Below are 26194 nucleotides of genomic sequence, written 5' to 3'. Positions count from 1 at the left end.
ATTTTCAGGTGTTATGCCAAATTTTACATGAATCACATTATGATATGGATGCACCTTTTGTTAAATATATAATGTATGAGTTTAGTTAAGCATGATGTCACTACAGATTATTATTGTATACTTTGTTTAAATTGGCCTAGCATTCTCCAAGTATAAACTTGTATCTGGAATTTTTCCTTTTACATACAGGAAGTATTGTAAAAAAGTTTATTCTTCCCTTTACACACACACACAGAGGAAGCAATATCCATATATTAAAGGGACACTATAGGCACCTAGACCACTTTATCTCATTGAAGTTGTCTGGGTGCAGTGTTCGTGTAAATGGTTGAAATGGTTACCTTGCAGGACTAAGACTGCCACTAGTAGCTGTCCGATAGCCACTAGAGGCACTTCCTGCTTGCTAGGAGACTTGGTTGCCTGACGCTGATCGTCCGCACGCTCTGCATGAGAACATCCAGCATCAGACAGAATTGCTTTCCTATTTGGAGGGTATAATACGCTCACCGCGCATGCTTCGATCAGATAACATCGGAGCAGGTGGAGCACTGACTGAGATCGGAGCTTGTATCAGGTGAGCACAGTAAGGGTCTTTTAACCCTTACAGTGCCAGGGTGGGGGCATGTATTCCTTATACTATAGTGTCCATTTAAACCTAAATATGGTCTATATCTGTCTATCTTTATACAGCAAAATATATAGTTTGCAGGTAAAGGTCTGTGTACTTCATGCTCACTGTAACAGTGCGTGTACATATGTATTTATTTTGTGTATCTGCGTTTTATCCTTGCTCTGTAGATGATGAGAGCTTCCTTAGAAGATGTAATCTGAGGATGCTTGATGACTGACTCACTACAGCCTCTCCCGTGCTATAATCTTCACGACAGTCCCTTCTTTATGTGGGCCTTTCTGTTCTTCCTCGGGGTAGTTGAGGAAATTGTTTTTATGAAGTATTACGCAATCAGAGCATTTATCGTTTCAAAACAACTTTTTGAGTGTATGAGAAGACTTAACTATGTTTTGATTTTTGTAAAGATGCTGTCTTCAAAATATTTTACATTTCTGAACCAATAAATCTGTCACATTCCATTTTAATCCATGAAACCTTATCCTCTTCTGTACCGAGAAAAGAAAATTAGCTGAACGTTCTCTATTTTAGTTTGTCGGCCTCAATTAAATCTCACCGGGTAGCTGGATACCGTAAGTTTCATCTCCGCAATGTGAAAATCTGGACTTATGACTTGCCCAAAGTTTACATAACAAAAATCTCCCCTTATTATTTTGTCAACTGTTTCTCTAGTAATGCAATGCTTTCCTATGGGCGGGTTTGAATGCGCGTGCGCCTCTGGCCGCCCATGCGTATTCGGCTCCACTTGGGAGCTGACGTCGATGGAGGAGAAGAGGTCACCAGTGCCGAGGGAGCAATGCTTTCCGATGGGCGGGTTTGAATGTACAGTTTTGTTGAGGTTTGCGAATAGCATCCAAATTGTCAGTCAATTAACAAGCTGGGGGCTGCAAGGAGAACCTGCTTTGCAGAAAACAGAGGTAGATCAAATTCTAGCCCACCCCGACATCCACTTGCTGGTGCTTATGACATTGATAAGACTGCTAACACATTGTAGGAGCTGTAGTTGTACAATAGTTTTAAAGAGTAAATAAATTAGGACAAATTGTCATAAAACAGAACACTTGATTTGCATCCTGCTCGTGTTGTCAATGTAAATAATTTCATTCTGTTTAAACTACTGCTTGTATAGGTTTTTCCTTTGTTTAATATTGCTATGCACAATGACTATAAATTTGCTCTGATTTACAAGCAGTGAGCAGCAGACATATATTTTTTTTTTATTTTTTTTTAGTTGAAGGCCTTGCAGAGGGCTCTGCTTCAGAGTAGGTTTTAAGAACTGTGCAGAAAAATTGTACCCATCGTAGTTTGAACTTGTGAGCTTCCCACACACAAAAATGTGTAAACATTTGCCTAACCTTTATCCTTGCTCAATTATTTGGCTGTCACCGACTGCTTACATTTATTTTCCAAAAGTTATCATCGAGGAACTTGTTACACTGACTCACTAATTTCAATTTACCCTGCATGGACATAAGGCTTAAAGGACCACTATAGGCACCCAGACCATTTCAGCTTAATGAAGTGGTCTGGGTGCTGGTCCAGCTAGGGTTAACCCTTTTTTTTTTTTTTTTTTTAAATAAGCATAGCAGTTTCAGAGAAACTGCTATGTTTATACTGAGGGTTAATCCAGCCTCCAGAGCCTCTAGTGGCTGTCTCATTAACAGCCGCTAGAGGCGCTTGCATGCTTCTCACTGTGAAAATCACAGTGAGAAGACGCCAGCGTCCATAGGAAAGCATTGTAAACGATGACGTCGCGCATTCAGCCGATGACGTCGCGAGGAAGGAGGAGAGGAGGAGGAAAGCTCCCCGCCCGGCGCTGGAGAAAGGTAAGATTTTAACCCCTTCCTCTCTCCAGAGCCCGGCGGGAGGGGATCCCTGAGGGTGGGGGCACCCTCAGGGCACTATAGTGCCAGGAAAACGAGTGTTTTCCTGGCACTATAGTGGTCCTTTAAAGGAACACTTTATAATTAGGAATACAAAGCAGTATGCAGAATACTACAGTGTCTCTGTGCCCTCCCCCACCCCTGGAATCAAAAGGTTAACCCCTTAAGGACGCATGACGGACCCGTCATGCTGGAGGAAGCACTTTACGATGCAGTCTGTCATGCGTTAAAATTAACCCCAGATCGTCGCGATCACATGGTTAACACTCCTCCGGTCTGCCCGATCGCACTGTCCCTGCAGCTGTGATCGCTCTGACAGGCTGTCAGAGCGAGCACATGTGCTGCAGGGACTTCTAAACCACCTCTCTGCTCTTCCGCGCTCAGTGTGAAGTGCCTCTTCACCCTGTAAAAAAATAAATAAATTAAAGTTAAATCCCCCCCTCCCTTTCCTCTGCTTTAATAATATTAACACATTCCCTGCCAGTTGATCACTGACTACAGTGATCAATTAGCGGGGACTACATTTTACTGTGATCTGATTTTTTATTTTTTATTATTTTTCTTAAACCCTCAGGGGTCACATTTATTTTTATTAATTAAAATATTTTAAAATTATATATTTAGATGGGGTGGGTGGAAGTTAGTGGGGAATTGAGGAATTTGGTGTTAGGCTAGCTAGGGGTTAACGTTTAAAAAAAAAGGTTTAAAAAAATGTGTTAATGTTAAAAAAAGTAGAAAAAATCCAAACCCCCCCCTTCCCTGCTAGTTCCCCGTATTATACTGTGATCTGATTTTTTTTTAAAAAAAAAATAACTTTTTTTTTTAAAAACCCCTGAGGGTTAACTTGTATTTCTTTTTCAACTCTCAGGGGCTCACTTACTTGCTTTAATTTAAATATTTTAAAATGATATATTTTGCTAGCTGGGGTGGGTGGTAGTTATGGTAAATTAGGGAATTTACCGTTGGTGCTGCTTCCTGCTAGTTAGAGGTTAACAGTTAAAAAAAAAAAAAAAAAAAGTTTCTAAACATTTTAAAAGTGTAAAAAAAAAGTTTTTCAAGAAAGTTTTTTTTAAAAAGTAAAAAAATACATTAAAAAAATGTTCATTGCCACTACACCTGCAACATACTAGCGAAAAAATGATCCCACACTAAGGTTCAAAATATGCCTTTTGAATTACCCTGGGGTGTGTTCTTTAATAAATAGTACTTCTTTGTGGGGTAGTTTGAATAACCAACCAGCTAAACTACTCTGAAATTAAACATTGACACAGCGTAAAACTTCAACGTTAGAAAAAAACAAAAACTGGCGTCATCTCAAATGTGCTCCTTCAATATCCATATATACCTGTCAAATGTACATATGGGGGTATTGCAGTACTTAGACGACATAGCTGAGCAGAAAAAATGCTTATTACCACTACACTTGGTACAAGCTAGCGGAAAAATTATTCCATGCTAGGGTTCAAAATATGCCTTTTGAAATACCCTGGGATGTCTTCTTTAACACCTTAAGGACCAAAATTCTGGAATAAAAGGGAATCATGACAGGTCACACACGTCATGTGTCCTTAAGGGGTTAAAGGATCACTATAGGGTCAGGAACACAAACATGTATTCCTGACACTATAGTGTTAAAACCCCCATCGAGCCACCCTGAGCCCCTCATGCCTCCCTAAATATCGAAATCTTACTGTATTCAAGCCCGAAGCTGTATCTCTGCATGCTGTTAGACTCAGAAAAAAACAAGCAGTCTGCTGACATCATCAGAAGTGGTAGCCTGATCCAATCACAATGCTTCCCCTATAGGATTGTCTGAGACTGACAAAGAGGCAGATCAGGGGCAGAGCCAGCATGATTCAAACACAGCCCTGGCCAATCAGCATCTCCTCATAGAGATGAATTGAATCAATGAATCTTTATGAGGAAAGTTCAGTGTCTGCATGCAGAGGGTGGAGATACTGAATGTTTGGATGCATTTTAGGCAGCCATGACCCAGGAAGGATCTCTAACAGCTATCTGAGGAGTGGCCAGTGAAGTTATCACTAGGCTGTAATGTAAACACTGCCTTTTCTCTGAAAAAGACAGTGTTTACAGCAAAAAGCCTGAAGGTAATGATTCTACTCACCAGAACAAATTCAAAAAGCTGTAGCTGTTCTGGTGACTATAGTGTCCCTTTAAGAAATGGTATGTCTTTATCGTGTAGTTGCAATATGTAGCCTGCTAAGTGCTCCAAAGTGGGACACGGAGGCATATAAACCCTCCATGAAAATTCACACTTAAAAACCTGAACTTGTCACGTCTCGTTTACAGCACTGCAACTTCACAAAATAGTGTCTAGGTCATACATTGGGCATATTGTTTTACTCAGAAGATGTAACTAAGCATAATTTGGGGGATTTTATGACAGTGCATATCAAGTGTAATAAATACTCAGCAAAAATGCAATTTATTTTTTTCCCCTCACCACAAATATTGACATAACTTGGTGAAAAAATGGTGACAAGTTAGGGCACAATAAACGCCATATAAAATACCCCTGGGTATCTGCTTTATGAAATGGAAGCCCTTTGTGGGGTTATTTGAATACTTACACTGATTTAAATACCCCAAAATGAGACATAGGCCCGTCAAATCAATCTATGAAAATTCCAACTATAGAAACTGAAATAGCCTTATCTCTTATATGGCATTTTAGCTTCACAGAATAATACCAAAGGCATACAATGGGGGTATCTGTATACTCGGCAGATGTAGCTGAACACAATATGGGCAGGAATAGCACACACCAGCTTTACGAAATACACATTACAAAAACCTTGTTCCGTGTATATGCCAAAATAGAGAAAAAACACAATTTTACTCCAATATTTAGCAGAAATTGGCAATGAAATGGCTAAGTAAAAAGTGTCAAAATAACCTTGGGTAAAGAGCCTGTGATGTATACTTTATATAAATATATACTTTTCTGTGGCAATTTTGTTTTCTGTGATGGCTACTAAACCTACAAGACAAACATACCAACTTCTAAAATTGTTTCACATTGAAATTTTATTTTGTGACCTGTAACTTTCAAAATAAGCTGAAATCCTATACATATTATGTACTCTATAAATCAAAACACATGAACGCATTTATTTTGAATTACTTTTTCTAAGCTGGACATATTATGCACACACTATTATTGCCAAAACTGTGAGAAAAAAAAATCGTCTTTTTAATTTTTTTATTTGTTTGGCGCTTTTTTTTTTTTTAAATAATTAATGAGAATCTATCGATGTATAGGTCACATCAAATTAAAGCCCTTTTTGCCTTATTAAAAACGGTGTGTAATATGTGTTGGTGCAATAAATGACAGAAATGCAAATTGCGTTTGAACACAAACTGCAAAAAAAATGCAAAAATTGCTTATGTCCTTAAGGGTAAGTCCAGTTTTTGAAGCTGCGTCCTTAAGGGGTTAAAACCCCTTTTTACGCTTATAGGATTAGAGTCCTTGGCCCTGGCTTTGTTCCACCTCATCCACAATTAGTCCTTCCCTTAGTAAAACATTGAATCAATGCAAGACACTGGACATCATCTTCCAAAGTGTGAGGACGTCCTCTGTGAAGCTGGAGAGTCACTGGAGGCAGTCTTAACATGTAAACTGTAGTTATTTCAGCTGTAGGGTTAAGGGCACAGGGGCACTACACTCAGACCACTTTAATGAGATGTAGTAGTAAGGGCGTCTATAGCATCCCATGAAACCTTTTTAGTATGTAGAATTATAGATCATTCTCCTGCAGTCTCACTGCTAAATTCTAAGCCATTTAGGAGTTAAATCCCTTTAAATTTGTTTTATACAGTCTTAGCCACACCTCCCCTGGCTGTCACTCACACAGCCTGCATTAAAAAAAAATGGTTTAATTTTCAATCTTTACATTGTGTTTACTGTAGAAGTTTGTATCTCCTAATCTGTTAATTGAACTTTAATTACTCACAGGATGCTCCTGCATGGTCTAGCGCTGGAACTAGGTGAGTAAAGTCCTCTGCCTGGAGAGTCCCTTTAATGTAAATTTAAAGGAAGGTGGAAAGAGGAAAATACAGTGTTTACATTAGATTGCCTGCAGGGAGCAATAGATCATACCTGAACAACTACATTAAGCTGTAGTTGTTCAGGTGACTATAGTGTCCCTTTAAATACCAGCCTGCCCTGGCACAGTGAGAGCGTACCATGTAAGTGAATAAAGAACCTTGCAAGGCCGTAAATACTAATGACCCTGTAGAGGGAATGACTCCCCTGTGACATCATGTGACAAGGAAGTCCTGCTGAGGATCCTGTGTTTTTAGACTAGTCTGGTCTGTTCCAATCAGAGCATTTACCTGTATGATAAAGGAACGGTCACTTGCCAAGTAGTGAGAGTTCGGTTTTGGGATTTAGAAAATGTATATGCACCTGCATTTTCTAAGCCAGATAAATGGGGAATGCATGTTGCCTATCAAAGGAAATAGTATGGTGCCTCTTTTCTTGACCGCACACTTTCATCAAATGTACTAGTAAATGTGTATAGTTACTGTTATTATATATAGAATATATTCGCTCATTCCGTTTGTGTTTCTGGAATTAAGCTAAAATGTACACATATGCTACTTTGGTAAATGCACATACACATCCTATGACAAGCCATAATCTATCCCAGAACATCCATTAGGCAAATATGACTGTTAATTTATATATTTGTGAGGTTTGGGCTAGTGCGGTGTACAAATGTGACATTTATGAATGGGACCTGGTTATCCCCACTTTTTGTCCGTGGCGTGACCCCTTCGAAAGTTGATTTAATCATTTTTTGGAGACTTTTACATCCACACACGATTTTCACGCACTTTGAGTATTATCAAAACATATGTATTAAAGAAGGCACAAACTGTATTAATATTTGGATAATTTTGTATGATGTGCATAGCAGTAGAGAGAGAGAATGGAATGGCATTTATTGTGATTTAATTCCTATAGAATGAAGCTGCTTTGCAGATGTCTTTTAGCAGCGCTTGGAAGTGACACATGATCCATTTTAAAGGATTACCCATTATCTGCCCAATCACTGCGAGAGCCAATGTGTTGATGACCATTTACAAAATAGGATTGAGAATAGACTGGTCAGAGAAGACGAAGACATGTGGCAGATTAAGAGATTTCCTATCTGGTGATAGGCAAGTAAAGACAGATTAAATGCTGAATGCAGACGGTAAATCAGCCTTCTGGCCACTTTGTTCTGCAGCCTGTGGGCATGCACACTTTGCTAAACACAATCTCTGAGTAATAGGCAGATTGTTGTTTCTGTACGCTATTCCTCTGGTTTTGAAGTATTGTAACATGGCATTGGTTCGGGAGCTAGCTCCATTTTTAGATAAAATGTTAGTTACGCACAAATGTTAACAATATGCTTCAGGTCTGCAAGCAACAGATCATCTACCCTCTCTAATGTAGAATTTGCTCAGCAACTAATGCCATGTGTATAATTTGGGTTCTTGTCGAAATGCCTATGGATTACGGAAATTCACTGGAGGCACTTAACCTTGACATCCGTGGAGCTTATTCACTAAAAACCTACTGTACTAAACTGAAAAATGAAATTGTACTTAGGTAAAAAATGGCTGATTTTGGAAAAATTCACCCGCTTGCTTGTAGTCTCAGCGTAATTATTTTAGCCTAACCTTTCCAGTTCCTTTCTCAGTTCATTACAGTTTTAGTGAATAGTCGTAATTCATTGTTTAGTGATTATTCCCGACTTTCTATGTATGAGGGAGTTGGCTTGCTGATCTGTGTATTGAGATAATTGTACATCTAGAAACCGCCCATGTTACATTAAACTCAACACTTCAATGCTTTACTTCCTTCTGCAGGCATTGCATGCTAGATCCAAATGCTTTTCATTCTAGACCTCTTTTATACTTCCAATCTGTTGGCATAGGTCAGGAGTAGGCAACCCTCGGCACTTCAGATGTTGTGTACTATACTATCATTTATATATCGCTAGCATATTCCGCAGCGTTTTACAGTATTATAAAGGGTGCAATGTAATGATAAATAAGACAATTACAAAATGTTACAGGAACAATAGGTTGAAAAAAAACCCTCAGTACACCTCCTTTAATACTGTTACAATCATAATACTGTCAAAACAGGTGAGATTTAAAACACAAACACAGCCAAATAGACGATTAGATTCAGACACCGGTGTATCTAGAAGCAAATTATATAAAGTTGACTTTTTGAAAATGTGGGAAGCCTCTTACATTCCCAGTATGGGATAAGCACCTCACCCATTTCTCAAATACAAATCATCTTTGGTGGGATCATTGCAATTATTCATTTTGAAAGGGCTTATGGCTACATCAGTGGTTCCCAAACCTTTTAGGTTCAATATTTTTCCAAGGCGCCCCAGGTAAAAAATAAATACAATTCTAGGTTGTATACATGTACAGCGCTGCGGCATATACTGGGCCCCTGTAACAATCCAGGCACAATAACCGATACAGTACGATGTAGTGATTATGGTGCAAGGAGTGCCGTGGTGCTCTCCCAGGGTAAGTAGTCAAAGTGTTTAAGAACAGCTCAAATTACCTGAGGTCTGCCAGTATAGGAGCTGTAGGGGATAAGACATTGGTGTGTGAGTGGTACAGTGAGTGTGTGTGTATGAATTTTTGTGTTTCTGTGGGGGTAGGAGGGCAAATTAATAAATATATATATATATATATATATATATATATATATATTTTATATATCATTTTGATATCCACATTCCCTGTTTACCTTTGCCTGAGAGTGGGGGCAGTACAATTCAATCCCTGGTGGTCCGGTGGAGAAGCCTTGGTGGTCCAAAGTGTGAGTGAACTCTAGCAGCCTCAGGAGCGCCTAGAAATCACTCTTGCGAGATTCGGAGCGTTGCTGTGGTAACTGCGGCAATGCTCTGAGCTCACGAGAGGAGAATTTGGCGGAGCTGCAGGTTAGAGCACACCCTGGTTCTCTCTCCCTTACTTAGGGCTTATCAGTAGTTTATTGCTTGTGCCAGTAGGCAGCCTGAGAAGAATTGGGGGTGACTTGAAACACACACAGAGTAATTTACTGTAGTGAAAATTCAAAGTGAATTTCGGATTTAAAGTCAAATTAGGAAACTGGAGACAGGAAATGTCAGTCAGGCTGTCATTTCAGCTACTGTGTCCTCATCGACCTTGAGTTCTCACTTTAATAAATGATCCTGACTTGATTTTCAATTGTTGAAAATTGAAACATCTTACAGTCCAGCACTGAGAGAAATCCATGTCTTCCATGTCAAACGTATAATTATAAATATATAACCCTGAGAAAGTATCTCACACACTTATTGGCTTAACCTTTCCATTATAGTGCTGGCTATAGAAAAAGTCTCTCAACTGAGCCACAGTACTGGAGAGAAAGAAGACTACATTTTATATTTGCCTGCAGAGTAGAGGGATACGGTCACACATCATGTAATGCTCGTAGATCCGTTCCAAAATTCTTCTGTGTTAATACCAGTTGTTACCTGGAATGCATTGAAAGACTGAGATTAATTTATTGTCATAGCCCTGCTCTTACAGCCTATCACTCCTTTCCAGAGTGGATAGAATAATTCAGAATGATTAATTCTGCTTTATCAAAGTGGCCAAAGAGGGCTCTAAGGGTGCTGTGTAGAGCCCATATTCTTGTCAAACTGCTTGTTGGAGGGGTAAGGTGTTTTATGATGGCATAGACAGATTCTGCTGACCTTATAAGCAGCCAGACCACCTCATCTCATAAAAGTGGTCTGGGTACACTGTCCCTATGTAGAGCATTGAGGCAATACTTTCTTATGAGGAAGGCCTAATGTAAGTGCGGTACTTGCCACGCATGCACATTAGGTCTCCCATCAGCTAACAGAGGAGGCGGGGCCTGACCCAACATCGACTGACATCTGTGCTGAAATCTGGTAAATTAATAAAGGGGGGGGGGGGGGGGGGGGGAGAGACGACAATTAGTGCTAGGAATAAATCTATGTATGCCTAACACTAAAGTGTTCCTTTAAACCAAATATTTAGGTAAAGATTAATTCTTGTAAATTTTCGAGTTTGTGCATTTGATGAATGGTTCATAGACTTCAATTTAGTATTAAGCTGAGGTTTAAAGAACAAAGGCACAGCCCTGTTTTTGATGTAATATATAATCATCTTTAATCCATGTGAGTTTGTCTTTCTGCTTGCTGAGCTCCTAGGCATTTTAGTTTGGCACTCAAAACAATGATAAATTCTTCTTAAAGTTGCTAAATTAACATTCTTTGTTGTGTATAAGGTCATTGGACTTGGTAATCAACCAATAAGCAGCAATAATAAAGAGATAAAACAGATTGATATAAATTCCATTCATACCATCCACAAATCTGAAATCCATCACTAGAAACTAAATTTAAACTTGTATTTAATACCCAGAAAATAGGAATTAGAATAGGTGTGATATGAAAATTTAGGGACCTTAAAATGCATTAAATGATCAGTGAGGGGATAGCATACTGCCTCTCGCTGTTCCTCAAAGCCGATCGGAGATAGTTGATAAACGAACAGTTATTTGCTTAAGTGTGGTTTCAGAGAAACTCAACCAATTGGCCAAACTTGCTGAAATTGAAAACGGAGCTTTTCCCGTTGTTATTTTTATTGGCATATTGTATAGCACCAACTTATTACGCAGCGCTTCACAATATTATATAAGGGGAAATTTAATAAGAAATGAGACAATTAGAAGTTGGTACATAAGCAATATGTTGATGAAGTCACCTCTGGTCTTAAAGGAACACAGGCACCCAGAACACTTCAGCTCATTGAAGTGATCAGGGTGCAGTATCCCTATTGCAGTTAGAGATGTTTACATTTCAGTTCTAAGTCTGCATCCAGTGTCTGTCTACCAGACAGCCACTAGAGGCGCACCCTGGTTGTTAACGGACATTTGGTCGGGTAACGGATGCTGGACGCCCTCACGCTCTGCATGAGGACATCCAGCGTCCCTTATTTCATCATAGGAAAGCATTTATTCAAGGCTTTCTTATGCGGAGGTCTAATGCGCGCACGGAACTCGCCGTGCATGCACATTAGCGCCTCCCCATCGAGCGATGTCGGATGAGGAGGAGCCGCGACCTAACGCCGAAAGAAATCGGTGCTTGGATCAGGTAAGTAAGTAAAGGGTTTTTAACCCTTTATTCACCGGGGGAGGCCGACTGACTATAGTATCCCTTTAAATGCAATATTCGCTTTCAGTTCCCAAAAATTTTAACTTTAGGGAATATCCTTCTACAATGTAATGGGTATTGACTGCATGTGTTAAGCTGTGTCAACTGTATTGGGAGTATTGTTTAACTTATTTGTTTGCCTTGAAATCTGACATTCCGTCTGACATTCCGTGTTGAAAGCCAAATATTTTATTTTTAGGTTTATATCTGCCAGTTCTTGCTTATAGTAGTAATGATAATATGCATTGTAGAACTATTACGTTTACGGATAATTGCAGAAAATACATATTCCAGCTGCATGCCTTTTGTGGTTTGCGGGACGGTTATAATTGCAATACTTCTTTCTGAAATTGTTGTGTGTTTTTTTTTTGTTTTCTTTTATTCCTTTCAAAAAATGCTTACTTTTTCCAGTTCTGCAGCTTACACGGTTCAGAAGTTAGTGAAAAGGAGTTTTTAAACTATAGGTTTTAGAAGTATTGATTTACAGATTCTGCATCTTCCTGTTTAAAGGAAAACAAAATCTGGAATATTGTAAATTGCATTCTTCAAGCAAAACTGTAATAGGTGGTTTGTTTTTTAGTTAACTTTTACGTCCGCTTTTTACCTGCTGTTTAATATACTCCGTGGCAAAATTGTTTATATTCAGGAGTGCATTGTTAAAAGCTATTTTCATTTATGCTCTTTTGGAGGAGCACACATTCTGTCTGTCCTAGCATATTTGCTAGCAAAGGTGTAGCTTGGGAGCAAAACTTATTTCAAAAAGATTTCTTTCACCCACTTCTCTTTAGCGGTCCTCTCCAAGCATAGCACCCACCGTGCATACGCTGCAGCTGCTAAGGTGACTCCCTACCTGATTCTCCTAGTGCTGTCAAGCGACAGAATGACCAATGTCACTGTTTTAGACTCTGGGATGCCGACAACAACGCCAATGTGTCAGTGTCACACAGAAGGTTTGCCCTGCTTATGGAAGTGTCCCCAAGCAGGGCAAATCACAAGACAGCAGGCGGAGAGCGGGCAAACCAGAGGGTTAATTTTACAAGACCAGTAAAACCCACAAAACTCAGAACATGGCAACTCTGGAATGGAAAATTAAAAAACACAAATATCACCGCAGCTTCAAGTCAGCCTCGTTGTTACAGAGAGTGACATTCACAAACTACTTTCTGCAACCTAAAGTCATTGTGAATAAAATGCCCATATTGAGAAATATAAAAGTGTAGCTGGAACAGAATCTCCTCTAACAAGTGATGACACTGTGATGCTTCCTTTGATGTGGTGCATATGATGCTGCATGCTTCAAAGGAAACCATTTAATTCATGTTTTTTAAAGTTTTAGTTTTTCTATCTTGTAGCCCCTCTTTACTCATCTCATTACATGATCATTAATCGTGTGATCAACATGTCACACCCAGGAACATTATAGTGGTTCTGGTCTGGTCTTGCTAACCTGTATATTTGCGCAGCGCTATAAGTTAATAATAATAAAAAGATAAAATAATTGTAATCTGTAATAAAATTTGAGGGTGAGCCCAAATCACACTTCCATGTGCCCCTTTAAATACACGTCCTTTCAGCGCTCGTGTCTAAAATCTCTAAAGAGCGTTTCTTCATTTTAAATAGTGACTGTAAATCTGTATCTTGAGTTAAGAAAGACATTACTTTTAGTTTTTTATCAGAACCTGTTTTTCCTGTTTAGTGCTTTTTTTGGTATTGTTAGCTATCCATGTAAAAACGTGTTTTCTGGTATACCCAGTGACAGAACGTGCATGAACATGTTGCCACGATAGAGAAATCAATTGGCTCATAAAACTCGCCTGGTTTAGTGATCTTGGGAAAGGTCTCTGGGTTCTCCTGCTGTGTCTCTGCCACATTTTATGTAAGCATCCAAAGTGGGGTTTCTCAAACTGTAGTGCATTCCAGAAAGAGACAATTTCATGTTTGTTTTAGAAATGGAAGCTAATAGAATATATTAGCGATATATATTTATTAATTTTATATATAGATTGCATGCTTTTTGACCATCCAAAGTTGGCTGGAAAAAGCAATGTTTAATGGATTTGAGACATAAAAAAATCATTGTAGGCATTCACTGTTAATCAAACTCCCACAGCTTATAAGCAACATCTTGTCATATAAATCTGCACGACTTGTTGAGCTTGGTAATGCTGTCGGAGCTTTTTGTATGAAATGTGGAAACACACTCTCACATCCATTATATATGGTAGTGACTGTGTGTAATAGGGACCATTTTGTCCACTAATGTGTGGTTGGCAAAATTGGTTTATAGTTTCAACCATCACTTGGGCTCGAAAAATCAAAAGCATCTCTTTGTAAGATATACTGAAAAGTGTCTTGCTTTTGCCTTTTCTAAGCAGAACATTAAAATGGGACTATCTGATTTTATTTTAAGTATCCTTTTTTTAAATTTTTTTTATTCTTCTTTCTCTAGGATCCGAATTACTGGATTCAAGTCCATCGCTTAGAGCATGGGGATGGCGGTATATTGGACCTTGATGATATTCTTTGCGATGTGGCAGATGATAAAGACCGGGTAGGTGCCTCTTCATTTTTGGAGATATTACATTCACATTCTGATTTAAAAAAATGTTTTCATTTTAAATTTTGTCGTCTGATTTTTAATTCCTTAGAAATCTTTTTTTATTAACAAAAATGCTGTTTTTATTAACTATTTTCTGACCTACTTTGTCGTTTTACAAAAAGAGTGCTTTAACGCTGTTAGGGTTGCATAGCACATACTAATGATCGGGCCCTCACCCCAGCACAAATAATCGCCCTCCTTGCTGGTTCTGATTGGGTGGACTGCTTGCCTGCTGGATTTGATCCCCCTGCAGCAAATCCCTCCGTTCCTAGTCATGTTGTCGCTATGACACAGCGATCATATAACTCAGATTGGTCTGGTTGGCTGCAGCGGGACTGCCTGGGTTGTGAGGCAGGTCCCCCAACATATAATTAATAAAATCACTTAATAATACATGAATCATAAATATATTTAGAATTGAATGATATAAATATCAAACTACACATAAAATAATATATACATTAATAATATATTTATAATTTATATATAACTACACTTAGAGTGAAATACCAGGCAGAAATACCAGTGAATTTAAAGGGACACTGTAGGCACCCAGACCATTCAGCTCATTGACTTGGTCTAGGTGCACTGTCCCATCACACTTAACCCTGAGCGTATAATTATTGCAGTTTTAAATAAACAGCAATGATTACCTGCTAGGGTTAACTCCCCCTCTAGTGGCTGCCTACCAGAGTGATTTCCAGGTCTTTAGGTGACTTTTTTTGGGGGGGGGGGAAGAGTGGGAAGCTATAGTGCCAGGAAAATGAATTTGTTTTCCTGGCACTATAGTTTCCCTTTAATTTGCAGGCTCTATGTTTGGCCCTGTAACTTGCCAAAAACCCATATAATCTGTACACGGTTAAAAGCCACCAGTCAGAGTGCAATTGGTCCTATTGCAAAGTGTGGAAAATTTTCTCACGCTTTCTATAGCTGTCATAGCGTGGGAAGCCTATATAACGGCTCCTGAGCTGAGGCCTGAATGGGTGAAGATGGAGTCTTTTTTTTGTTACGGTCCAGGTTTTAGTTTTGCAATGCTAGGTATTCTGGCACATAGAATAGTCCAAATTTTCTTTGGTAAACTCACACAAAAATTAATCTGTCACTTTTATGGTTTAAAATGGTAAGCATTCTTTGTATTAATTAAGCACCAATTGAATGGTAAGTATTGTGAAACCTGTTAATAGATAGCATGTATTATATGTGTCTGCATTGTAGTATGGATTGCTGAATTGCCTCAGTAGAATGTAAGGGGTATTTTTTTTTTTTTTTCAATTTTGAAAAATCTAATCTATAATTAGTAGATATAAAATTGATGTCAATTAATGGTCTCGTCATGTTTATTATGCGTTGGAAACATAGTTACATCTCCTCCTGACATTAAACTGTTACATTCCACATGCTTTCATGATATCGTGTTACACATTTATCCTACAATGTGGGTGTATATATATCTGTGTATGTCTGTCTCTATGTAACGTGTGTCTTTGTGTGAAATGTAACCTAGTGCTACTTGCGATCTTTGATACATTCTGCAAACAGCAGACCCAGTATCTGCTCAATGTCCAGCCACGTCAGCTGCCATTTTCAGGAGTCTTAGCATGACAACTGCTGCGGTTTCCAAACGCACAGAGGGACAGGTGCCCTTCTGTTATACAGCCCGTGATTCTTGGCAACACCATGATTGGTCCCTCTAGCAATCTATGCCTTGACTAATTTCCTCTTGTCCCACCTCCAGAAAGGTAGAGTGCAGCTCTTAAAACTACAGCTCCCATGATGCTTTGTTCTTTCTTTCCACTCCAGTAATAGAATATACTAGGACACAGAGACTGTTTATTTTTTATGTGTCTTATTTGGTATATGGTTTTCTCTGATCTACATTTGGGGATACTGGTTCCTATACTTGATTCCTTGATACCACTGGATGTGGAGATGGGCCTTTCTATACCTACCTTTTTGCAAGCGCAATATTGTGCCATCAATTTGTCAAATTTTATACCTTTTGCGCTACTTTCTACTTTTACATTGCTCAAGAGGATTTATACCACCACCTTACAGTAATATACTTTACAGATTTAATTTTTACTTTAATTACATCTTCATTAGATGTTATTATATTATGTATATATATTTCACTTTCGGTTATTCCTGGTAATTCTGGTCTCCTTTTGGTTGTTTTTTGTTGTAATGTTTGGGAGTGTCCGTGGAGAACACTTTATTTGGGAGGTTATTTGTCCCGACCGGTTTTCTGGGTTTTAACACTGTTTCTTTTAGTGGTATATTTTTGTTTGTTTTACTAGAATATATGGTGACCAGCCTTAAAGGGGAACTGTCACAGGTTTTTTAATATGATCCTTATGCCAGGGCTCGACAAATCCCAGGCGCCAGATCGCCACGGCGACTTGAAATTTCGCCCTGGCATCTGGGATTTGCCAGCTCTCTAGTGTGGGAGGGAGCATTGACGCCGCCCGCAGGTACATGGAGGATGCCGCCCGCCCGCAGGTACATGGAGGATGCCGCCCGCCCGCAGGTACATGGAGGATGCCGCCCGCCCGCAGGTACATGGAGGATGCCGCCCGCCCGCAGGTACATGGAGGCGGCTGCCCGAGCATTATGGGCAGCACGCGAGGGAGCAGTACTCTGTTTGCATCTGCTCTCTGCTCCCTTGCGCTGTGTAATGATGTTGGGAGCCGGAATATGACATCATTCCGGCCCCGGCATCATTACAGAGCACGAGGGAGCAGAGAGGAGCTACAGGCAGAGTACTGCTCCTTCACACACAGGAAGAGTGCAGCCCCACTGGACCCCAGGAAAGACTCACTCAGCTCTCCCAAAGGTAGGGAGGCTGAGTGGGTTTCAATTCAAACAAAAATGTGTGAGTCTGTCAAGAGTGTTTGTGAGAGAGCCTGTCAAACTGTGTGTGTGTTTGTGAGAGAGCCTGTCAGACTGTGTGTGTGTTTGTGAGAGAGCCTGTCAGACTGTGTGTGTGTTTGTGAGAGAGCCTGTCAGACTGTGTGTGTGTTTGTGAGAGAGCCTGTCAGACTGTGTGTGTGTTTGTGAGAGAGCCTGTCAGACTGTGTGTGTGTTTGTGAGAGAGCCTGTCAGACTGTGTGTGTGTTTGTGAGAGAGCCTGTCAGACTGTGTGTGTGTTTGTGAGAGAGCCTGTCAGACTGTGTGTGTGAGAGAGCTTGTCAGTATCTGTATGTGTGTGTGTGTGTGTGTGTGAGCGAGAGCCTGTTGTCAGCATGAGTGTGTATGTGAGCCAGTCAGTGTGTGAGTGCGCGTTTAGGTACCTGCCCCCTCCGATCGCTTGAGGAAGGTGTTTATTACTCACCTTTCTTCCCATTTTCCCATGCCGTGCCAGTTTTGCCATGGCTGAGATGATCAATCTTTATGATCTCAGCTAAGACAATGCTTTCCCTTAGAAAAGCATTTGGAGGATTTTGTGCATTCACAGCAAATGTACCAATCCGCATCTCCTCATAGAGATGCATTACGTTAACCAATCTCTGAGGAACATTCAGCGCCTCCATGCAGAGCTTGAAGACACTGAACCTGGGTGCTGCACGTGGTGCAGCAGTGACCCAGGACTCTCTAGTGACCGTCTGAGTGACTGTCATTAGAGGTGTTAGTAAGCAGCAATGTAAACTCTGCCTTTTCGCTGAAAAGGCCGTGTTTACACTGAAACGCCTGCAGGGACAGGCTATAGACACCAGAACTACTGCATCTAGCTGTAGTGGTTTTGGTGACTATAGTGTCCCTTTAAGAATTGCACTTTCTTGTTGAAAATTACTGGCTCCTAACTTTTTTTTAGCTGGCTCCTATATTCTAAACAAAGTTTGTCAAGCCCTGCCTTATGCATAAATATAATAGTATAGATCTGAAAAAGAAGTTTGAACATGGAATTCCACACCTCTTTATCATGCAATTATGTACCTCCATCTTGCTTCCCTGTCAGTCATGTTACAAACTCAGTCCTTTGCACCTTACAGTCAGCAAGAAAGCGTACAGAGAGGAGGAGAAATAAATTTTTTTTTTTCAATGTTTACAGTGTTTTTCCCAATTTGCACGGCTTTGACTTGTCTGAACTGGATCATGGTATTGCTAAATATTGAATATAAATATTAAAAAGTAAAAATAAAAGGAGCATCTCTGGAAAAAATGTTAAACAAGCTTGAGACTTTCAATGTTTTATGAAATTATGTAAATTCCAGAGACGTGGAAGATCTCACAGTCCAAACACTGAGGCACTTCCACTTCCACTTAATTGACATGAAAGCGGACTAATGGAGTGAAATGCTATTGTCTGCTACTTGGCATCTCTGCGGAATTTCTTCTGCACAGTAGAGCTTCATCCAAACAATTACGCTTTATGACAGACCTGCTCAAAATACGCAGAGTTCAGTTCTTCCTTCCTGCAGTGTCTTGCCAGACTCGAAATGCTGGATTTATAAGGCAGCTCACGAAATGCTGCAAAGAAGGGCCTTTTCTATGGGCCATTCAGCTTCTGGTTTTCCATTGCACCTCAAAACAAACAAACATGGGTAGAACTGTTACCTTTATTGTGTCTGGCCAGGCAGCTTCTAGTATCATCAGGGTCCTCTAGCTTCCTGTTAATGAGACCCGTATGATGCAGAGTTTTAGAATTCCTGACAATCTGGCATTCTTTTCAGTGTAGTTAAAGGGACACTATAGTCACCAGAACAACTACTGCTTATTGAATTTGTTCTGGTGAGTAGAATCATTACCTTCAGGCCTTTTGCTGTAAACGCTGTATTTTCAGAGAAAATGCAGTGTTTACATTACAGCCTAGTGATAACTTCACTGGTCACTCCTTAGATGGCTGCTAGAGGTGCTTCCTTGGGCAGTCCTGTCTAGCATGCATCACAACATTTAGTTGTCCACCCTCTGCATGCAGACACTGAACTTTCCTCCTAGAGATTCATTGATTAAATTCATCTCTATGAGGAGATGCTGATTGGCCAGGGCTGTGTTTGACTTGTGCTGGCTCTGCCCCTGATCTGCCTCTGCCAATCCTATGGGGAAGCACTGTGATTGGCTCAGAACAACCCTTCTGATGTCAGCAGACCACAGACCATTGCACAGGCAAACGGGGGCAGAGGTAGCAGCTGCAGACTTGAATACAAGTAAGATTTTATTATATTTAGGGAGGCAAGAGAGGGCCCGGAAGGCTAGATGGTGGCTTTAACACTATAGGGTCAGAAATATAATTTTGTGTTCCTGACGCTATAGTGCTCCTTTAAGCGGGTGATTCAGTTCTGCTTTTAGCTGTGGAGCAGGGCTGCAAGTTAATTGACTGTGATGAAAGAGTAGAGGTTGCTGGCATTGAAACAGACAAGAGGAGGATAGTGATGGCCAGAGCTTGCAATCTAGAGGAGGCGTACTTAGCATTTTTAACATGCCTTGTAATAAACCAGAGATTTTTTTTTGTTTGTTTTGTTTCTGCATTTTATAGATCATTCTGGAGTATAAACTCTCCGGTTGGTCTACATCGTATAGTGCAGGGCTCCACAAATCTCAGGTCGCCATTGCGACTAGTATTTGTCAGCCTTTTCCCTAAAGTGGCCGGCTGAGCAAACAATGGATCCAGCCGGATGCCCGCCCGCGAGAGTATGGTGCTGGCTCAGGGAGCTTTGTAGCTGACCGCCCTGGGAGGTATGGAGGCAGCCGGGTCAGGTAGCATGTAGCGGACCGCCCTGGGAGGTATGGAGGCAGCCGGCACAGGGAGCATGCAGCGGGGACCGCCCTGGGAGGTATGGAGGCAGCCGGCTCAGGAAGCATGTAGCGGATTGCCCTGGGAGGTATTGAGGCGGACGGCTCAGGGAGCTTAGTAGCCAGCAAAAACCTAGTAAAACACACCCAGGCGTCTCTGTGTTTGGGAGATAATTGAGTGTACTTTGCTTACACTAATTATTGCCCAGGCACTAGAGGTATAAAACACCCCCAAAACATCCATAATATTAATAGGGAACCCCAAAAATCCTGTATCCCCGAATAGCTTATAACTGAGTGCTCAGCGTGTCCACATAGCGCTCAGATCCCACAAATACAGCTGAATTGGGGTAAAGTTTTGACTAACCGCACACATGGAGTCTGCCCAAAGTAGCACCATGAGAAAAGTAGTAGCGGGCTGTCACTTTCGGATGTCACAAAACAAACAAAATACCAAATTTTTCCCTTTGTTCATAGGTAGCGATTGTTCCTCTTGTTTGTGCGTACCTTTTCACCGAATAGCGCTCTCCTGGCTTTTCAAGAATAGAAGCAGTCGTTCGTACAAAATCACCTGAGTTTGTGGGGTCGAGTGTCCGACCTATAGTTCCAGACACTCAACGACCAAGTCCCACTGCCTGCTTTTGGGAGAGCACCTAATCTTGTGGTTACTTTGAAGTTAAAGGAGCCAGGGGGTGTCGGTGTAAGGTAGATTTAAAAACTTAACTGGGGCCAGGGAAATAGTTTGTCACACTTGCATACTGCAATATTCAAGTTATTTTGTCATCTTTAGATTAGCCATGTTAGTCAATAAATATATATCTATCCGGGCTTATAATTTAAATTCCTACTCGAGACAGACCTTAACCCCTTAAGGACCAAACTTCTGGAATAAAAGGGAATCACGACATGTCACACATGTCATGTGTCCTTAAGGGGTTAAAGGACCACTCTAGGCACCCAGACCACTTCAGCTTAATGAGGTGGTTTGGGTGCCAGGTCCCTCTAGGATTAACCCTTTTTTTTTTTTTTTATAAACATAGCAGTTTCAGAGAAACTGCTATGTTTATACTGAGGGTTAATCCAGCCTCCAAAACCTCTAGTGGCTGTCTCATTGACAGCCGCTAGAGGCGCTTGCGTGCTTCTCACTGTGAAAATCACAGTGAGAGCACGCAAGCGTCCATAGGAAAGCATTGTAAATGCTTTCCTATGCGACCAGCTGAATGCGAGCGCGGTTCCTGCCGTGCATGCGCATTCAGCCGATGACGTCGCAAGGAAGAAGGAGAGGAGGAGGAAAGCTCCCCGCATGGCGCTGGAGAAAGAGTTAAGTTTAACCCCTTCCTCCCCCCAGATCCCGTCGGGAGTGGGTCCCTGAGGGTGGGGGCACCCTCAGGGCACTCTAGTGCCAGGAAAACGAGTATGTTTTCCTGGCACTAGAGTGGTCCTTTAAATGTTACTCGCCACTGCAAGCCAAGCGGGTCTATGGCACACTTACCAGGGGCAAATGGGTTTTGGTGAGTGGGAATTGTGAGCCCATATATGTATATACACACAATATAAGTGGGCTAATCACATAGGAGCAAGGATTCATTTGCTAGGGTAGGACCTGCCAAAAATTTGATGCAGTGTTTTCCTATTCTTTAACTAAATAATTTGTAACGGCACATGCATCTCTTTGAGTCAACTATCTCATTCAAAAACTTTAGCTTTAAATGACTGTAGCCTCACTGTGCAAGCTGAAAAAAACAAGTAAATATATATTTTTTTAATTTTTTCCTGCTACTTTCTTATGCTTTCCACATCCGCTTCATGGTCGGCACTGATTTAACCAGTCACTATCCTATCCCTAGGAATGCTGGAAAAGTGAATTGGGCATGTCTGACAGATTTACACATGTGCAGTTGAACAATCTGTTCACCCTGCAAAAACCTGAGGGGGAGAAGAGAGGAGCCAGGGGACATGATCCGTGTGGTCATGTTGATAAGGCTCAGATGTTGAGTTTCTCCTTTCGCTGCTGCACAATAATGGCCTGTTTTTGTAGTTAATAGACTGGTCTGAAATGGAGATGTGTGGGTAAAAGGGGGGGCTGAAGAAACTCCCCAATATTAGAAGCATGCCCAATAATGCAACATCACCAAATGTGTGTGTGTGTATGTGTGTGTATATATATCTATATCCATGTCCCTTTAAATTAGGTGTATATAAAAAAAATATATATATATATATGTCACTGACGTGTTTTGAGACTTTAAAGCTAATTTAAACTGTATGTGCTTGTTTCTGCGTGTTCTATCTATATATCTTTGAGTATCTGTTGCTATAAATCTAAATCTGTGTATCTATCAATCTGGTAAATACTGCTGATTATGTTTTATGTGTATGCATGGAAGATATGAAACACTATCATTTTTCTTTTTCATGCAAAAGTTATTATTGTTCCTTTCATCTTATTTAACGTTGCTTGAAGAAAATTGGGACACTATTTTAGTTTATTTTTTAAAGTAGTTCCTTTGAAGTTCTTTAAAACGGTTAAAGTTAAACTCTTATCTTTCTCTCTGGTTGCTTAAAAAAAATAAAAATGGGTAAAACCAACAAAATCTGTTAAGGAAATTTGACGTCTGCCAGCCTTTGCTGCTCCTGAAAAATGTGTTTCCCCTTATGTTTGATAAAACCAATTCTATATCTGTGGATCTCTCAGCTGATCCAGCTTGTGATGTTCCCTAATGCTTTCATTGTGTGTTCCGGTTGATAATGTGAAAGCTGATTAGTAAAAGATAATGTCCTCTTTCATAAAGGTGGGCGCTAAGTAATGAGATGAAACCAGTGAAATGCGATGGATGGTGGACTATATTACTTGTCTCGTTTTGTGTGTATGCGTCGGTCATGGGTTCTGAATAAATATCTTACATGAGCACTTTTACGAGATTACTTAAGATTTTTAAGGTGGAACCTTAAGCTCCATTTTTTTTTTTTTTTTAAAATACAATATTTTTTTTGTCATTATGTAATGTCAGGTTTTTTGATTAAACTATTAATTGTGGAGACTTAAAGGACCACTCTAGTGCCAGGAAAACATACTTGTTTTCCTGGCACTATAGTGCCCTGAGGGTGCCCTCACCCTCAGGGACCCCCTCCCGCCCGGCTCTGGGAAGGGGTAAAAACGTACCTTTTTCCAGCGGTGGGCGGAGAGCTCTCCTCCTCCGATCCTCCTCTTCTCCTCCCTGTCGGCTGAATGCGCACGCGCGGCAAGAGCTGCGCGCGCATTCAGCCGGTCACATAGGAAAGCATTCATAATGCTTTCCTATGGACGCTTGCGTGCTCTCACTGTGATTTTCACAGTGAGAATCACGCAAGCGCCTCTAGCGGCTGTCAGTGAGACAGCCACTAGAGGAAATAGGGGAAGGCTTAACCCATTCACAAACATAGCAGTTTCTCTGAAACTGCTATGTTTATGAAAAAATGGGTTAACCCTAGAAGGACCTGGCACCCAGACCACTTCATTAAGCTGAAGTGGTCTGGGTGCCTAGAGTGGTCCTTTAACACGGTTATAATTTTTAGGTCGAAATAGTCTGGCTTCTAAAATAACCATTCTAACTTTTCTGGCTTAAGTTATACAATCACTGTGTCAATTCTCCATTCCTGGCTTAGCCAATAACTCTGCTGTTTCATGGCAAAAGTGTTCTACCTAACTCCCCTAGCCATCCCTCAACAACCCTGGGGAATTGATTTGAAAATGTGGGATGGCTGTGTGAATTTTGGCACCAGGTAAATCTCTGTGTAATTGGTAAAGTTTGTAGTGCTTACCTTGGAGACAGTGGGGTTCTTAGCATGTGAATTAAATGGTAGTGGGTCTTCAATGGTTTGTGTAAGCACAATCTATTCAATATGCAAAGTAATTAATTCTTCTAAGTCACCTAAGCATTTTGTTCCTTGTATATGTGTCTGCTGTCAATCTAGAACTGTTAGAACTTGTTTGTAATGCTGACAATATTTTTAACTTCCAGCCTGCTTCTGATTGGTTTCCCAGACTCTCAGATCCTTATAATCCATCTGCTTATAATATTGGTTTGTCTCGTTCTCCTTATGGCTTCCCATTGGGTCCTCTCTCTGCATTACACAGAGATGGGGTTCAGTAAATTTTCCTGCCTCAGTGAATGGGGGAAAATTAATTAATAAATTGTAAGCTCATTTAAACAGGGCCTTCTTGACCCCTTGTCTCTCTTCTATACCTTATGTTAATTGTCAGATATCCCCATTCTATAATGGTAAAGCTCAGCGGTATATGTTGGTGCTGTATAAATGCTGGTAATAATAATAACGTCCTTGTCATATAGCAGAATTCATATACCAGTGTTTCTAAGAATAGACCGTCTGCTGCTGATAAGTATCTGTTTCTTGTCTGAGAAGCTCAGAGGAAACTGATTTTGGTGAAAGTGTAAATGGTAAGAGCGGAGAGCGAAGGACAGCTGACATGTTCAGGTTCTAGTATTTGGGCAGTTAGTAAAAAATTTTTACTGAATTTATTCACTAAAACAGAACTTTCTGAGTGAGAACCAACAAGAAAATGGTAAATTTTCTGATCATAACTTAATTGTAGAAATGCTAACCTCTGCTATTTTACAGCATTCCCCCCCCCTCCCCTTTTTTTTGCCCAACATTTTCTTTCTTATGCTTTCCACATCCGCTTCATGGTCGGCACTGATTTAACCATTGTGATAACTTGTTGGAGTGTCATACTTACTTACTTTTATTCTTAAATCCTGTTTATTTTTACTGTCACACAATTAACATAATCACATCTACAGATAGACTTTTTTTTTTTTTATTTGTGACGCAGACTCTTCAGGCTGTAAGGATTTAGAAGTAGGGCCTATTCATTCAGTCCCCTATTCCCCCAGTGCCATCCAGTCGGTGAACAATCCAGCCTTAGAAAAGGCGTGCTTTCTAATCCTCGCCTGAACAGCAAACCTTTCTGAGTTTGGACAATCTTTCAAGTTTAATTCTCTTGTTCTTCTCAGCCCAGTGCGTAACCAAATTTAGGGTTGCCAAATAACCCTGCATATAGCCACATGGATCCTGATAGTCCATCTGGCTGTGAGTGGCTTTATCATGCCAAACACATTGTGCCTGAATGGGGACTTTCTCCAAATTATTTCTCATATTGACTGCAAATGTTTCCGAGATAATGGTTGATCTACTGTGTGGGCCGTGTTCTTTACTTTATGAATTATTCACATTCCTGCTGCCTGCTAATGGAGGAGGAATACAATTAAGCAGTATTTCAGTGTTTGTTGTTTTTGGGTGTTTCCAGGTATTGTCTTAGTAAGGTGCTGCCCTGGTTGTGTGAAATTGGCTTTTGGTTGCTGTGGGCCGTGCATGCCCTCTAGTGGACACATTTCCACATAGTTTAATATTGAAAATACCCATAATATATTCCCCATTCAAGCCTTTGGTTTACTTGTAGTCTTTGAATGTTTGCATCCATATGACATTAAAACCTCACCTCGGGTGACATTTTGTGTATTCTTATCCCTCCTGCCAATTCTAACTTTTCATTGAGGCTGGTTTCCCTGGTATTAGGCTGGATAGAAGGATGCATTCTGTAGTTATTTACCGAGGTTAGAGCCTCTCACTTGCATAATCATTTGATCTCTAAAACTATTACACAATTCATGAATGGGAAATAAAAACAAACAAAAAAAACCGAAAAACACATTGCCAATATAAATTCAGTATGGAATGCACAAGCGTTCCATAAAAACAAAAAATGACACTGATTCGGTCACAGCCATAGTCATGTATCATACAGATCCTCGCTGACACTGAATTTAGTGGCAATGCAAGCTGCATTGGCTATAATGTAAATGTAAAACGCCCCATAATGTGTGCGATGCAAGTGAGCACAAATGCATATACTGATAATTGTGGTAAAACACAGTCTGCCACACACAACCAAAATCAGGAGTATTGAGAAGTTCACCTGAATATGTGGAACAATATTGTATACAATTCATCAATTAGATGTATTGCTAAAACTTTACTTTTATTGAAATAAGATATAACGTGATTTATAATAACCAACACACACGTGCACATGCATTCAATT

At 40.3% G+C, this 26194-nt stretch overlaps 1 protein-coding gene across 8 annotated transcripts in view; it reads left to right on the top strand.

The window, feature by feature from the left end:
* The window catches only part of PARD3 (par-3 family cell polarity regulator), a 470841-nt gene that overhangs the window by 40344 nt on the left and 404303 nt on the right, over positions 1–26194 (top strand). For all 8 annotated transcript variants that reach the window (XM_063452628.1, XM_063452633.1, XM_063452636.1 and 5 more), the window contains exon 2: positions 14212–14313. In XM_063452628.1, the coding sequence (XP_063308698.1) occupies positions 14212–14313 (102 nt within the window). The remainder of the gene's footprint in view (positions 1–14211; positions 14314–26194) is intronic.

Source organism: Pelobates fuscus, chromosome 4 (genome assembly GCF_036172605.1).
Source record: "Pelobates fuscus isolate aPelFus1 chromosome 4, aPelFus1.pri, whole genome shotgun sequence".
Classification (NCBI taxonomy): Eukaryota; Metazoa; Chordata; class Amphibia; order Anura; family Pelobatidae; genus Pelobates; species Pelobates fuscus.
This window is presented reverse-complemented; position numbering and strand designations above follow the sequence as displayed.